A 17,891-nucleotide genomic window follows, 5' to 3' on the forward strand; every position below is an offset into this window, starting at 1 on the left:
CATTTAATATTTTAAATTTAACTAAATATATTATTTAGTAATAATTGCACTCATATTTATCAACAGTATTTTATAAACTACTCCTTTGTGATAACAATGATTTCATTACAAATATAAAATTTGTACAAACTGTACAGAAAAATTATCAAAAGTCAGACAAAACAAGCTATATATTTTGAAACCTCCACCAGACCTCAATATTGTGTAAGGAATACTGGGGACTGAACCACCATCCTTCTAAAGGCAAGTTCGAAGTTATACCAACTCAGCCACAGAATGAACAAAAGATTTTTGTGTGGTTAGTCCAAAGTGATTGCTTTATTATGTTTAAAGCCTATCAACTACACAATGGTTACTAAGGCAAGCCAAATATACATGACATCAAGAATATTTTGATTGCTAAAATAGAAAGTACAGTGTATGTGCCCTGAGATATAAACATTTCTTGACATATATACCCTTGATGAGTTCCACCTAGTGTTCAGCCCACTTTTATACAGAAATTCCAATGCCATATAAGCCATGTGGATACAGCACCAGATTAATGCCCAGATCAAATGCTGTATTCAAAAGGCCCATGTGGTGGTAAGAATTCTGTATAAAAGTGAGATAAGGAAGTTGGAGCTAACTATACAGAATTCTTTTGTATACTAGATGACTAAATCAGTATAGTTCTTGACTTACAACTGCAAAGACGGTGGTTTGATCCCCACATAATGCAATAACTTAGGACTTGTTTACTGGAGTATCCAAGTACTGAGGACCAAAATGCTTTCTAAAAACATGAATGTGTTATTGCAGTTGGTGTCTGTTTTTTCCCACAATTATAAGTATCATATACCTCTGTATTAGGTTTGCTCCCCAGTATTTCTTGCACAATTTGCTTTCATGATATGGTGAGATGCTCATTTCAGATCTCTATATACAATACAATATCTGTGTTTTTATTTTATGTAAACCCTTTTCATTTGTCATGAAATCTATAGCTCTTGATTTTGAATTTGTAACTAACTAAAGAAAGGAAAATGAATTTTCTTCTTCATATCAACTTATTTTGTGGTAAAGGCTTTCACTCCAAGAAATGAGTACTTTCAAAATTCTTTGTGTAAACCATATACTAGCAAGCACACTAATACTTGTAACAATAAATCCAACAGCTTCAAATATGAAATGTGGGGCAAAAATTTTCCAGACCATCAAGTGTCGTCGCAGAATGAAAGCAGCCAAAGCCGAGAAAAACAACTGTAAAGCAGAATTAAGAAAGTTATACCATTCTCATTTTTATGGAGACAAACTTTAATCCAAAACATCTATCATGTAAGGAATAAAAGGGTACAATACAGTGATGGGAACAATACATACATAACCTACACTGAGGAGAATGAAGCTTACAATGACATTAACTAGTCACCAGTGTGACTACTTAACGGTCCAAATCGAACCAAAATATTGTCATAAGTTTCATTCTCCTTTTTTTTTTTTTTTTCCAACAAGTCGGCCATCTCCCACCGAGGCAGGGTGACCCAAAAAAGAAAGAAAATCCCCAAAAAGAAAACACTTTCATCATCATTCAACACTTTCACCACACTCACACATTATCACTGCTTTTGAAGAGGTGCTCAGAATACAACAGCTTAGAAGCATATACGTATAAAGATACACAACATATCCCTCCAAACTGCCACTATCCCAAACCCCTCCTTTAAAGTACAGGCATTGTACTTCCCATTTCCAGGACTCAAGTGTATTAATTTATATGTTTTTACTAAAATGCCGGGAACAATGGGCTAGTAACCCCTTTTCCTGTAAAGATTACTAAAAAGAATAAGAAGAAGAAAATTGTCAAAGTGGGAAGTCTGAATGTGCGTGGATGTTGTGCAAATGATAAGAAAGAGATGATTGTGGATGTTATGAATGAGAAGAAACTGGATGTCCTGGCTTTAAGTGAAACAAAGCTGAAGGGGGTGGGAGAGTTTCAATGGAGAGGAATAAATGGGATTAGGTCAGGGGTTTCAAATAGAGTTAGAGCTAAAGAAGGAGTAGCAATAATGTTGAAGGATAAGCTATGGCAGGAAAAGAGGGACTACAAATGCATAAATTCAAGGATTATGTGGAGTAAAATAAAGATTGGATGTGAAAAGTGGGTTATAATAAGCGTGTATGCACCTGGAGAAGAGAGAAGTGTAGAGGAGAGAGAGAGATTCTGGGAAATGTTGAGTGAATGCGTGGGGAGTTTTGAATCAAGTGTGAGAGTAATGGTGGTTGGGGATTTCAATGCTAAAGTGGGTAAAAATGTTATGGAGGGAGTAGTAGGTAAATTTGGGGTGCCAGGGGTAAATGTAAATGGGGAGCCTTTAATTGAGCTATGTGTAGAAAGAAATTTGGTAATAAGTAATACATATTTTATGAAAAAGAGGATAAATAAATATACAAGGTATGATGTAGCACGTAATGAAAGTAGTTTGTTAGATTATGTATTGGTGGATAAAAGGTTGATGGGTAGGCTCCAGGATGTACATGTTTATAGAGGGGCAACTGATATATCAGATCATTATTTAGTTGTAGCTACAGTTAGAGTAAGAGGTAGATGGGAAAAGAGGAAGGTGGCAACAACAAGTAAGAGGGAGGTGAAAGTGTATAAACTACAGGAGGAGGAAGTTCGGGCGAGATATAAGCGACTATTGGCAGAAAGGTGGGCTAGTGCAAAGATGAATAGTGGGGGGGTTGAAGAGGGTTGGAATAGTTTTAAAAATGCAGTATTAGAATGTGGGGCAGAAGTTTGTGGTTATAGGAGGGTGGGGGCAGGAGGAAAGAGGAGTGATTGGTGGAATGATGAAGTAAAGGGTGTGATAAAAGAGAAAAAGGTAGCTTACGAGAGGTTTTTACAAAGCAGAAGTGTTATAAGAAGAGCAGAGTATATGGAGAGTAAAAAAAGGTGAAGAGAGTGGTGAGAGAGTGCAAAAGGAGAGCAGATGAAAGAGTGGGAGAGGCGCTGTCAAGAAATTTTAATGAAAATAAGAAAAAATTTTGGAGTGAGTTAAACAAGTTAAGAAAGCCTAGGGAAAGTATGGATTTGTCCGTTAAAAACAGAGTAGGGGAGTTAGTAGATGGGGAGAGGGAGGTATTAGGTAGATGGCGAGAATATTTTGAGGAACTTTTAAATGTATTGGAAGAAAGGGAGGTGGTAATTTCATGCACTGGCCAGGGAGGTATACCATCTTTTAGGAGTGAAGAGCAGAATGTAAGTGTGGTGGAGGTACGTGAGGCATTACGTAGAATGAAAGGGGGTAAAGCAGCTGGAACTGATGGGATCATGACAGAAATGTTAAAAGCAGGGGGGGATATAGTGTTGGAGTGGTTGGTACTTTTGTTTAATAAATGTATGAAAGAGGGGAAGGTACCTAGGGATTGGCGGAGAGCATGTATAGTCCCTTTATATAAAGGGAAAGGGGACAAAAGAGATTGTAAAAATTATAGAGGAATAAGTTTTCTGAGTATACCAGGAAAAGTATACAGTAGGGTTATAATTGAAAGAATTAGAGGTAAGACAGAATGTAGAATTGCGGATGAGCAAGGAGGTTTCAGAGTGGGTAGGGGATGTGTAGATCAAGTGTTTACATTGAAGCATATATGTGAACAGTATTTAGATAAAGGTAGGGAAGTTTTTATTGCATTTATGGATTTAGAAAAGGCATATGATAGAGTGGATAGAGGAGCAATGTGGCAGATGTTGCAAGTTTATGGAATAGGTGGTAAGTTACTAAATGCTGTAAAGAGCTTTTATGAGGATAGTGAGGCTCAGGTTAGGGTGTGTAGAAGAGAGGGAGAATACTTCCCGGTAAAAGTAGGTCTTAGACAGGGATGTGTAATGTCACCATGGTTGTTTAATATATTTATAGATGGGGTTGTAAAAGAAGTAAATGCTAGGGTGTTCGGGAGAGGGGTAGGATTAAATTATGGGGAATCAAATTCAAAATGGGAATTGACACAGTTACTTTTTGCTGATGATACTGTGCTTATGGGAGATTCTAAAGAAAAATTGCAAAGGTTAGTGGATGAGTTTGAGAATGTGTGTAAAGGTAGAAAGTTGAAAGTGAACATAGAAAAGAGTAAGGTGATGAGGGTATCAAATGATTTAGATAAAGAAAAATTGGATATCAAATTGGGGAGGAGGAGTATGGAAGAAGTGAATGTTTTCAGATACTTGGGAGTTGACGTGTCGGCGGATGGATTTATGAAGGATGAGGTTAATCATAGAATTGATGAGGGAAAAAAGGTGAGTGGTGCGTTGAGGTATATGTGGAGTCAAAAAACGTTATCTATGGAGGCAAAGAAGGGAATGTATGAAAGTATAGTAGTACCAACACTCTTATATGGATGTGAAGCTTGGGTGGTAAATGCAGCAGCGAGGAGATGGTTGGAGGCAGTGGAGATGTCCTGTCTAAGGGCAATGTGTGGTGTAAATATTATGCAGAAAATTCGGAGTGTGGAAATTAGGAGAAGGTGTGGAGTTAATAAAAGCATTAGTCAGAGGGCAGAAGAGGGGTTGTTGAGGTGGTTTGGTCATTTAGAGAGAATGGATCAAAGTAGAATGACATGGAAAGCATATAAATCTATAGGGGAAGGAAAGAGGGGTAGGGGTCGTCCTCGAAAGGGTTGGAAAGAGGGGGTAAAGGAGGTTTTGTGGGCGAGGGGCTTGGACTTCCAGCAAGCGTGCATGAGCGTGTTAGATAGGAGTGAATGGAGACGAATGATACTTGGGACCTGACGATCTGTTGGAGTGTGAGCAGGGTAATATTTAGTGAAGGGATTCAGGGAAACCGGTTATTTTCATATAGTCGGACTTGAGTCCTGGAAATGGGAAGTACAATGCCTGCACTTTAAAGGAGTGGTTTGGGATATTGGCAGTTTGGAGGGATATGTTGTGTATCTTTATACGTATATGCTTCTAAACTGTTGTATTCTGGGCACCTCTGCAAAAGCAGTGATAATGTGTGAGTGTGGTGAAAGTGTTGAATGATGATGAAAGTATTTTCTTTTTGGGGATTTTCTTTCTTTTTTGGGTCACCCTGCCTCGGTGGGAGACAACTGACTTGTTGAAAAAAAAAAAAAAAAATGTTTTTACAGGTGAAGAAAGACAAGAAAACCTTCAAGGAACATTATCTATTTACTTATTTATTATTTATTTATTTTCTTGATCTTTCCCACCTGTAAAATTAAAATTCTTCAAGCTCAATCACCTATTTGATATATCTGACTCAAGAAATCGTAATGACACGATTGCAAATAAACCATATGGTTTATTTGCAATCGTGTCATTACGATTTCTTGAGTCATGTTGACGGCAGTGAAGGGACTTGAGCTAGAGTTCGTCACGGCCACGCTAGCTGGAGATTCGTCTGTAAAAACTTGCATTTGTGGTCACAGAGGTGCCTGTGCTAACTTTCCTATGGTGTAGAAATATACCTAGTTGGATGAATCTTATTGTGGCTAGCTGGTCTAGTGGCTAACGCGACGGGCTGGAGTTTTGAGACTCTATGACCGCGGGTTCAATCCCGGCCGGGGGTATGGTTTATTTGATATATGCTTGTATTGAGAGTTTGGTGAATATGATGTCTTGATGCTGGTACAGGGTTGGTGATCCATGCATCAGAGTTGCCCTCCCCTCCTTGGATCAAGCCTGATTACCACTTATTCTCCAGTTGCTAAAACAAAATCAGCATAGCCCCTATGGATTTAACACTTCCCCATCATAATAATAATAATAAATGATAATTAAGTGAATGATGGTGTATGTTTTCTTCTCTGGGTCACCCTGCCTTGACAGGAAATAGCCACTGAGTTACAAAATTAATAATAATAATAATCCTAGGTAGTAGGCTGATAGACAGCAGCCACCCAGGAGGTACTACCGTCCTGCCAAGTGAGTGTAAAATGGAAACCCGTTACTGTTTTACGTGATAGTAGGATCGCTGGTATCTTTTTTTCACGTCTCATAGACATGCAAGATTTCAGGTATGACTTGCTACTTCTACTAACACTTAGGTCACACTACACATATATGTACAAGCATATTTATATACCCCCCTCTGGGTTTTCTTCTATTTTTTTTTCTAGTTCTTGTTCTTGTTTATTTCCTCTTATCTCCATGGGGAAGTGGAACAGAATTCTTCCTCCGTAAGCCATGCATATCATAAGAGGCAACTAAAATGCTAGGGGCAAGGGGCTAGTAACCCCTTCTCCTGTATAAATTACTAAATTTAAAAAGAAAAACTTTTGTTTTCTTTTTAGGTCACCCTGCCTCAGTAAGATATGGTCAGTTCATTTAAAAATACAATAATAATAATAATAATAATGGACTAGGCAGCTCTTAAACAAGTTAAGGTTTGGCTTATGACAGGCATTACATAACTAATGATAAAAATATCCTATTTTGTTATCCAATAATTATTATATTTCAGCTTTTATTTTATCACCAACTAAATCATGATGACATGACTGTAAACACCTCACCAAACATGGTAGGGTTTGAACCCATGGCAAGTCAGTCCTAAAGCCAGCAAGCCAGTATGCTATTCACTGTACCATGTATGATTTCACGAGTCATTTGTAACAGCTTTGAAGGGAATTGGGCTAGAGCATACCACATCCATGCTGGTGTGAGATTCATCTATAAAAGCTGTATTTGTTGTCACATTGGGACCCATGTTAACCTTCCTTGTGTCTGCAGAAATACACCTTGTTGGATGAATCCTATTAGACCAGCATGGTACAATGGATAGTGCACTGGCCTATTGGTTTTAGGACTGACTTGCCATCGGTTTGAACCCCACACTGTTCAGCTGGTTATTGTATCAAAATAAGTGATAATAGGCACAGTAATGATTCTTTAAGTTTTTTTTTTTTCAACAAACCGGCCATCTCCCACTGAGGCAGGTGGGCCCCCCCCCCCCACAAAAAAAAAAGTTTCTCTCTCTAACTTTAGTAATGAATACAGGAGAAGGGATTACTAGCCCCTTGCTCCCGGCATTTTAGTTGCCTCTTACAACACACATGGCTTACGGAGGAAGAATTCTGCTCTACTTCCTCATGGAGGTAAGAGGAAATAAACAAGAACTAGTAAGAAAATAGAAGAAAGCCCAGAGGGGGTGTATATACATGTATATGCTTCTACATGCATGTGTAGTGTGACCTAAGTGTAAACAGAAGCAGCAAGACGTACCTGAAATCTTGAATATTTACAAGACAGAAAAAAGACACCAGCAACCCAACCATCATGTAAAAAAATTACAGGCTTTCATTTTACACTCACTTGGCAGGACGGTAGAGCCTCCCCGGGTGGTTGCTGTCTACCAACCTACTGCCTAGGGATTCTTCGAGTACATGTATATTATAAAAATTTAAAGCAAAGTGACTTACTGGCACATATAATCTGAGCAGATTGTTCTTCTATGTTAAACAAATTCAAGATCAATGTAATTATGGTTTGCATAGAAATATTGGAATTATTATCATAGGATCATGCAGTGCCTGGGAAATGGGAGGTTATCAGCTCTATTTCCTTAGATCGACAACCCTCTGTCAGCATCAATTCCTTCCCCATCCCTCTCTGATGGGTGGACGTGTTAGAAAATGCTGTATGGGCCACCTTGATTATAAAACTGAAATAATATTCATATCAAAGTTCCTTAGAAAAATACTCAATAACTGTATTCATAATTAACCTGTTAACTGTCCAAACAATGATCTACATACATTCTTATTGCTAGCACTCCAAACATAGATCAATGTTTTATTTTTCCTGCCTCCAAATTTGGCACGATTGACCTGAGATGCCTGGTCAGCACAGAATGGGTCTTAACACTCGGTGTGTGCAGTATTAAAACAATCTAGGACCACTTAGTACCATGTGGAAGCACCAGCTCAACTGAGCACCAGCTAGAGCAAACAGCGCGGCAAACACCAAGGATTCACTGACGTCATGTTGCATTAACACTTCCCTTTCAAGAGGAAAGTGATGTTTACCTTGAGTTTATTGGCCTTGAGGTGGATGTGGGCACAAGTGGTCGCAGAATTATAAAAAACCTCGATAACCCATGTGCAACATTTGTGCAAAACCCTTTCAATTTTGGTACCACTGGAAGTGTCATCCAAGTATGAAGAAACAATCCGTATTCAGCAGGCTGGCTGACTGGCTGTCTCTATCTCCGTCTGTCTATCTGTATCTATCTGTCTCTGTCTATCTCTTTCTCTGTCTCTGTCTCACAGGTACACATTTTTTTTTTATTATTTTTATTAACACACTGGCCGATTCCCACCAAGGCAGGGTGGCCCAAAAAAAGAAAAACTTTCACCATCATTCACTCCATCACTGTCTTGCCAGAAGGGTGCTTTACACTACAGTTTTTAAACTGCAACATTAACACCCCTCCTTCAGAATGCAGGCACTGTACTTCCCATCTCCAGGACTCAAGTCCGGCCTGCCGGTTTCCCTGAATCCCTTCATAAATGTTACTTTGCTCACACTCCAACAGCACGTCAAGTATTAATACTTGACAGGTACACATATGTAAATACAATTATACATAGTGTAAATTACCTAGGATAACCCAAAAAATCCAGACAAAGTACTATACTGTGCTAGTAGATACAATGCATAATAAGCATGACTGGCAACTGGCAAGTAATATGCATTTTCACTTGTTCAGGAATCAGACGTGATCATGTGTAATACCAGTAGGCTCATGAGCAACTCTCTGAGACAAGAGAGACAAGCAGAGAGAAAGACACACACAGGCAGACAGAAAGACAGACACAAAAAGGAAGGCAGAAAGACACACACATACAGGCAGACAGAAAGACACACACACACACACAGGCAGACAGAAAGACACACAAAGGAAGGCAGAAACACACACACAGGTAGACAGAAAGACAGATAAACAGACATAGCTACACAGACAGACAGATAAGTTTACGTGTAACAGTGAAAACAAATAAAGCCGGCAGTTTAAAAATACTCATCTTCACACCATGCTTCAAGGTGTTTCATATATACTCCAGCATGTCTAAAACATTGCTGGGACCTATAAATACTATGTATATATTCATAGACAGTAGTAAATGACCAAAACAGGCATAAATGTTGACCTGTCAGTGTATTTGTGACAATCTGAGTACAATTTCAGTACCTAATATTATTGTCAGAACAAAGATTGGCTATGAAATCACAAGAACTACTATAAATTGTAATTATCAGAACATAAAAATTATATAAAATAATAAAAAAGTGAATGGAGATGAATAGTTTCTGGGACCGGACGAGCTGTTAGTGTGAGAGCAGGGTAATATTTAGTGAAGGGATTCAGGGAAACCAGCCATTTTTATAAAGCCGGACTTGAGTTCTGGAAATGGGAAGTACTACAATGCTTGCACTTTAAAGGAGGGGTTTGGGATATTGGCAGTTTGGAGGGATATGTAATAGGCCAGTATATATATAACTGGGGCCCTGATATTATATTCTATAGGGAGTTTATATTATTTCAGGTCACTTTTTATATTGTAAGGTTATGAGGATAACAAAAAGATTAGGTGATGAAAGACTGGATATCAGATTGGAGGGAAAGAGTATGGAGGAGGTAAATGTATTCAGATATTTGGGAGTGGATGTGTCAGCGGATGGGTCTATGAAAGATGAGGTGAATCATAGAATTGATGAGGGGAAAAGGGTGAGTGGTGCACTTAGGAGTCTGTGGAGACAAAGAACTTTGTCCTTGGAGGCAAAGAGGGGAATGTATGAGAGTATAGTTTTACCAACGCTCTTATATGGGTGTGAAGCATGGGTGATGAATGTTGCAGCGTGGAGAAGGCTGAAGGCAGTGGAGATGTCATGTCTGAGGGCAATGTGTGGTGTGAATATAATGCAGAGAATTCGTAGTTTGGAAGTTAGGAGGAGGTGCGGGATTACCAAAACTGTTGTCCAGAGGGCTGAGGAAGGGTTGTTGAGGTGGTTCGGACATGTAGAGAGAATGGAGCGAAACAGAGTGACTTCAAGAGTGTATCAGTCTGTAGTGGAAGGAAGGCGGGGTAGGGGTCGGCCTAGGAAAGGTTGAAGGGAGGGGGTAAAGGAGGTTTTGTGTGCGAGGGGCTTGGACTTCCAGCAGGCATGCGTGAGCGTGTTTGATAGGAGTGAATGGAGACAAGTGGTTTTTAATACTTGACGTGCTGTTGGAGTGTGAGCAAAGTAACATTTATGAAGGGGTTTAGGGAAACCGGCTGGCCGGACTTGAGTCCTGGAGATGGGAAGTACAGTGCCTGCACTCTGAAGGAGGGGTGTTAATGTTGCAGTTTAAAAACTGTAGTGTAAAGCACCCTTCTGGCAAGACAGTGATGGAGTGAGTGATGGTGAAAGTTTTTCTTTTTCGGGCCACCCTGCCTTGGTGGGAATCGGCCAGTGTGATTATAAAAAAAAAAATCTTTATTTTTATTTTTTTTTTAACAATACAGCCGTCTCCCACCGAGGCAGGGTGACCCAAACAAGAAAGAAAATCCCCAAAAAGAAAATACTTTCATCATCATTTAACACTTTCACCTCACTCACACATAATCACTGTTTTTGCAGAGGTACTCAGAACACAACAGTTTAGAAGCATATACCTATAAAGATACACAACATATCCCTCCAAACTGCCAATATCCCAAACCCCTCTTTCAGAGTGCAGGCATTGTACTTCCCATTTCCAGGACTCAAGTCCGGCTATATAAAAATAACTGGTTTCCCTGAATCCCTTCTCTAAATATTACCCTGCTCACACTCCAACAGATCGTCAGGTCCCAAATACCATTCGTCTCCATTCACTCCTATCTAACACGCTCATGCACGCTTGCTGGAAGTCCAAGCCCCTTGCCCACAAAACCTCCTTTACTCCCTTCCTCCAACCTTTTCAAGGACGACCCCTACTCCGCCTTCCTTCCCCTACAGATTTATACACTCTCCAAGTCATTCTACTTTGATCCATTCTCTCTAAATGACCAAACCACCTCAACAACCCCTCTTCAGCCCTCTGACTAATACTTTTATTAACTCCACACCTTCTCCTAATTTCCACACTCCGAATTTTCTGCATAATATTTACACCACACATTGCCCTTAGACAGGACATCTCCACTGCCTCCAACCGCCTCCTCGCTGCTGCATTCACTACCCAAGCTTCACACCCATATAAGAGTGTTGGTACTACTATACTTTCATACATTCCCTTCTTTGCCTCCATAGATAACGTTTTCTTGTCTCCACATATACCTCAATGCGCCACTCACCTTTTTTCCCTCATCAATTCTATGATTAACCTCATCCTTCATAAATCCATCCACCGACACGTCAACTCCCAGGTATCTGAAAACATTCACTTCTTCCATACTCCTCCTCCCCAATTTGATATCCAGTTTTTCTTTATCTAAATCATTTGATACCCTCATCACCTTACCCTTTTCTATGTTCACTTTCAACTTTCTACCTTTACACACACTCCCAAACTCATCCACTAACCTTTGCAATTTTTCTTTAGGATCTCCCATGAGCACAGTATCATCAGCAAAAAGCAACTGTGTCAATTCCCATTTTGTATTTGATTCCCCATAATTTAATCCCACCCCTCTCCCGAACACCCTAGCATTTACTTCTTTTACAACCCCATCTATAAATATATTAAACAACCATGGTGACATTACACATCCCTGTCTAATACCTACTTTTACTGGGAAGTAGTCTCCCTCTCTTCTAAACACCCTAACCTGAGCCTCACTATCCTCATAAAAACTCTTTACAGCATTTAGTAACTTACCACCTATTCCATATACTTGCAACATCTGCCACATTGCTCCCCTATCCACTCTGTCATATGCCTTTTCTAAATCCATAAATGCAATAAAAACTTCCCTACATTTATCTAAATACTGTTCACATATATGCCTCAATGTAAACACTTGATCTACACATCCCCTACCCACTCTGAAACCTCCTTGCTCATCCGCAATCCTACATTCTGTCTTACCTCTAATTCTTTCAATTATAACCCTACCGTACACTTTTCCTGGTGTACTCAGTAAACTTATTCCTCTATAATTTTTACAATCTCTTTTTGTTCCCCTTCCCTTTATATTTTTTTTTTATTATCACACTGGCCGATTCCCACCAAGGCAGGGTGGCCCGAAAAAGAAAAACTTTCACCATCATTCACTCCATCACTGTCTTGCCAGAAGGGTGCTTTACACTACAGTTTTTAAACTGCAACATTAACACCCCTCCTTCAGAGTGCAGGCACTGTACTTCCCATCTCCAGGACTCAAGTCCGGCCTGCCGGTTTCCCTGAACCCCTTCATAAATGTTACTTTGCTCACACTCCAACAGCACGTCAAGTATTAAAAACCATTTGTCTCCATTCACTCCTATCAAACATGCTCACGCATGCCTGCTGGAAGTCCAAGCCCCTCGCACACAAAACCTCCTTTACCCCCTCTCTCCAACCTTTCCTAGGCCGACCCCTACCCTGCCTTCCTTCCACTACAGACTGATACACTCTTGAAGTCACTCTGTTTCGCTCCATTCTCTCTACATGTCCGAACCACCTCAACAACCCTTCCTCAGCCCTCTGGACAACAGTTTTGGTAATCCCGCACCTCCTCCTAACTTCCAAACTACGAATTCTCTGCATTATATTCACACCACACATTGCCCTCAGACATGACATCTCCACTGCCTCCAGCCTTCTCCTCGCTGCAACATTCATCACCCATGCTTCACACCCACATAAGAGTGTTGGTAAAACTATACTCTCATACATTCCCCTCTTTGCCTCCAAGGACAAAGTTCTTTGTCTCCACAGACTCCTAAGTGCACCACTCACTCTTTTCCCCTCATCAATTCTATGATTCACCTCATCTTTCATAGACCCATCCGCTGACACGTCCACTCCCTTTATATAAAGGGACTATACATGCTCTCTGCCAATCCCTAGGTACCTTCCCCTCTTTCATACATTTATTAAACAAAGATACCAACCACTCCAACACCATCTCCCCCTGCTTTTAACATTTCTGTCATGATCCCATCAGTTCCAGCTGCTTTACCCCCTTTCATTCTACATAATGCTTCACGCACCTCCCCCACACTCACATCCTGTTCTTCTTCACTCCTAAAAGATGGTATACCTCCCTGGCCAGTGCATGAAATTACCGCTTCCCTTTCTTCATCAACATTTAAAAGTTCCTCAAAATATTCTCGCCATCTACCCAAAACCTCCATCTCCCCATCTACTAACTCCCCTACTCTGTTTTAAACTGACAAATTCTCTAGGCTTTCTTAACTTGTTTAACTCACTCCAAAATTTTTTCTTATTTTCATCAAAATTCCTTGACAGTGCCACTCCCACTCTTATCATCTGCTCTCCTTTTGCACTCTCTCACCACTCACTTCACCTTTCTTTTACTCTCCATATACTCTACTCTTCGTATAACACTTCTGCTTTGTAAAAACCTCTCATAAGCTAACTTTTTCTCTTTTATCACACCCTTTACTTCATCATTCCACCAATCACTCCTCATTCCTCCTGCACCCACTCTCCTATAACCACAAACTTCTGCCCCACATTCTAATACTGCATTTTTAAAACTATTCCAACCCTCTTCAACCCCCCCACTACTCATACTTGCACCAGCCCACCTTTCTGCCAATAGTTGCTTATATCTCACTCGAACTTCCTCCTTCCTTAGTTTATACACTTTCACCTCCCTCTTGCTTGTTGTTGCCATTTTCCTCTTTTCCCACCTACCTCTTACTCTAAATGTAGCTACAACTAAATAATGATCCAATATATCAGTTGCTCCTCTATAAACATGTACATCCTGGAGCCTACCCATCAACCTTTTATCCACCAATACATAATCTAACAAACTACTTTCATTACGTGCTATATCATACCTTGTATATTCATTTATCCTCTTCTTCATAAAATATGTATTACTTATTACCAAATCTCTTTCTACACATAGCTCAATTAAAGGCTCCCCATTTTCATTTACCCCTGGCACCCCAAAATTACCTACTACTCCCTCTACAACATTTTTGCCCACTTTAGCATTGAAATCCCCAACCACCATTACTCTCACACTTGGTTCAAAACTCCCCACGCATTCACTCAACATTTCCCAAAATCTCTCTCTCTCCTCTACACTTCTCTCTTCTCCAGGTGCATATAATGCTTCTAAACTGTTGTATCTGGGTACCTCTGCAAAATCAGTGATTATGTTTGAGTGAGGTGAAAGTGTTTTTGTTTTGGGGATTTTCTTTCGTTTTGGATCACCCTGCCTAGGTGGAAAAAAAAAAAATAGGTATATTGGCAACATTTCTGCAAGCGGCAGGACTTCACGTTTCCGTCAGTTGAGCATCCAGTGCCAACTTCACAGTCTTGTATCTTGGTAAGTACTGATCCTAAACTTTTTTTTTTTTTGGGGGTCTTATTACACACAGGAAATTGCCCTCTTAAATTTAAAAAAAAAAAAAATTATTTTTCAAAATATTTGGAGAGTTGGGTGAGTGAACATAGATCTATGTTTGGACAGTTAACAGGTTAACATTGTGGCCTTTATAAATGCCACACTTTCTAGTGCAAAAACTCCTATGCAAGAGACTTTCTGAACACAAGAAAATGATGTTCCTTCTAGCCTTCCAGGCTGAAGGGTAGAAAAATAATTAATTGTATTGACTTATCCAATGCTCTGCCACTTATTCCATGCAGCCAAATCTGAAATTCTTATTCATCTCTTGCCCTCTTCCTTTTAACACACAGTAACTAATTGAGAAAACTGCATTGTCACACAATACACAGCAAGTGATGTCAATATCTAGAAGTTCTTACCTTAACACCATGCAGGAGGGTGTATGAAAGACCCACATATACAAGGGCATCTTCAGCTTTGTCTGGTTCATCCACCAAAAGAAATTCCCCACGCCTTATGTCCTCACTTTCTAATCTATTGAGTGAAGGAATCACAAATTATTGAAGCACTATTGGAATGTGATAATTTTTCTAAATATTAGGGCACTACATCTCCATTTCAAGGAAATTTCTTACTACTACTTTTCCTTACCTCCACTGTAACTAAATAAAGTTCACTGTCTATTCTACCAGCAATACATTCTCCCCATGAGTGCACTCCAAAAGTACTGTAATAATTTTGTAAAGCCTAAACAAATTCCTTACAATAATAAAATACCTAAATGTTACAAATAAATTTAAAATGTCTTTGCACTATTCATTAAAAAATTAATCCTGATGAAAAATACAAAAAAATCTTTGAATACACACTGTATAATTTTTTATCAAACACACTATAAAGTCACTATTAAAAATGATGACACTTAAATTCAACAGAAAACGTGCATGAATATTAGAAATTAAGACTACAATTACCTGTTTCCTCGCAGCTTAGGAAATATTACTCCAATAGCTAGTGGTGCCAATACAACCAGCGGTAGAGTGAAGCCAAACAATATTTGCGAAGAAAAGGTGTTTAACCCAACTAGGAATGCAGGTATGATATTGCTACCACTCCAGTCACCTTGGAAGCCAACAAATGCTGCAGACCAATGCAGGGAAGGGAATGTTGAATGATGTCCAGTGCTGTAGAAGCCATGAATACTCAGCATAAACCACACACATGTAGCAGACCATGAAGGCTTTATAACATCACCTGTATCCAAAATGTATATTAGCCATTTACAGCATTATAAAATGTATTGCATATCATTTTGATAAAAAAAAAAGAGAGAGTGTATTAAACTACATTATGAAGATCATTGATAATTTCTTCAGTAAAAAATTTTACTGGCTGTGTACAATGTTTTAAACAATACGTTTTTAACAAACGTCCTGATAAACAATTGATATACATATAGTAGTTTTGAAAATGTTTAAGTTTGCTCATTTCATAAAAATCTACCAAAGACATTCACTAATTTACTATTAAACAGTGGATCCTTCCCTTAATTGTAAGAGGGAAAACTCCAGGTGCACGAAAGTAAATTATTATACTGTACAGTACATTCGTGGATGATGGCTAAACCCACAGGGGTCACACAGTACCTAAGGGAGTGGGGGAGCATTCAGATTCAATCCCTTGGATCAATAGCCCTTCACTGGCATCAAGAAACCTCCTTTGAGAGGTATGCAAATACATAAAAAAAAAAAAAAATCCTGCTGAAGGCCAAATCAGAATAACAGACTTGTAAAGTTATTTGGTTAGCTAATCAAGAATGCAAAGTTATTTGATTACAGTGGAACCCCAGTTTTCATCTGGTCCGGTTATCGTTCAATTCAGTTTCGACCACATTTTTTGGCAATATTTTCAGTTATCATACACCTGCTCTGAAATCGGCTGTACCAGATGCGTCCACCTGCCCACAGGATGTGGCGGCTCATATGTTCGTGACTCAGTCTGCCTTTGTTAGTCATAGAGGGTGGTAGTGATGGTGGTAGAGGGTGGTAGTGGTAGAGGGTGGTAGTGATGGTGGTAGAGGGTGGTAGTGGTTGTGATGGTGGTTGAGGGTGGTAGTGGTTGTGATGGTGGTAAAGGGTGGTAGTGATGGTGGTAGAGGGTGGTAGTGATGGTGATAGAGGGTGGTAGTGATGGTGGTAAAGGGTGGTAGTGATGGTGGTAGAGGGTGGTAGTGGTTGTGATGGTGGTACAAGGTGGTAGTGGTTGTGATGGTGGTAGAGGGTGGTAGTGATGGTGGTAGAGAGTGGTAGTGATGATGGTAGAGGGTGGTAGTGATGGTGGTAGAGGGTGGTAGTGATGGTGGTAAAGGGTGGTAGTGATGGTGGTAAAGGGTGGTAGTGATGGTGGTAAAGGGTGGTAGTGGTTGTGATGGTGGTAGAGGGTGGTAGTGATTGTGGTAGAGGGTGGTAGTGATGGTGGTAGAGATAACCTCTCCTCCCTCTCCCGCCTCGCCGTCTTCCATACGCCAACAAGTCTTCATTAAAGGTAAAAGTGATTTAAATGTTCATTTATTCCTTTCAATAGTGCTTTATATTTATTTCTCATTGTTTTCTGTATGTAGAACTATAGTTATTCTCTATAATTTTTTTTTTTTTTCAACAAGTCGGTCGTCTCCCACCGAGGCAGGGTGACCCAAAAAAGAAAGAAAATACTTTCATCATCATACAACACTTTCACCACACTCACACATTATCACTGCTTTTGCAGATTATTATTATTATAATCAAAAAGAAGCGCTAAGCCACAAGGGCTATACAGCGCTGCAGGGTAGGGAAGGAAGCAAGGGAATTGGATGGCAGAAGGGAGGGGGGATGATCAGCAGGTTACAGAAAACAGCGGGGCAGGGGATAGTACGGGGGTAGAGGGTAGCAAGAGATTCAAGTAGAAAGGGCTGAAAGTATCAGAATTTGTGAAGTAAGTCAGTCGTTGTCAAAAAGTCAATGAGAGAGTCCGGATGAAAGGTGGGTCCATCAGCGAGAAGGGAAGGTAAAGAGAGAGCAACGGGGCGAAGACGACGACAGAGGTAAATTCTGCGTGCTCGTTGATAAAGTGGGCAGTCCAGCAGAATGTGGCTGACTGATAATGGAGCTTGGCAATTCTCACAGAGAGGAGCAAGACGCCTCTCCATGAGATATCCATGAGTAAGACGAGTATGGCCAATGCGAAGACGGGAGAGAGTAGTCTCCCAACCTCGACACTGGTGATAAGAAGACGGCCAGTAACCTATACTCGGTTTAATAGACTGAAGTTTGTTGCCGAGCATAGTAGACCAACGTTGTTGCCAACGGGTGTGAAGGTGGGAAGATATTACAGCAAAATAGTCCGTACATGGAATA

General features: G+C 40.0%; 1 protein-coding gene across 1 annotated transcript in view; it reads right to left on the reverse strand.

Annotated features, from left to right (window-relative positions):
- Window positions 1-321: 321 nt before the first annotated feature.
- Window positions 322-17,891, reverse strand: part of PIG-O (phosphatidylinositol glycan anchor biosynthesis class O) — a 42,970-nt gene continuing 25,400 nt past the window's right edge. The window contains exons 6-8 of the mRNA XM_053796931.2: window positions 15,471-15,750; window positions 14,916-15,030; window positions 322-1,242 (exon numbers count right to left, since the gene is read on the reverse strand). Coding sequence (XP_053652906.2) covers window positions 1,045-1,242; window positions 14,916-15,030; window positions 15,471-15,750 — 593 coding nt within the window. The 3' untranslated portion in view covers window positions 322-1,044. The remainder of the gene's footprint in view (window positions 1,243-14,915; window positions 15,031-15,470; window positions 15,751-17,891) is intronic.

This window comes from Cherax quadricarinatus, chromosome 79 (genome assembly GCF_038502225.1).
Source record: "Cherax quadricarinatus isolate ZL_2023a chromosome 79, ASM3850222v1, whole genome shotgun sequence".
NCBI lineage: Eukaryota > Metazoa > Arthropoda > Malacostraca > Decapoda > Parastacidae > Cherax > Cherax quadricarinatus.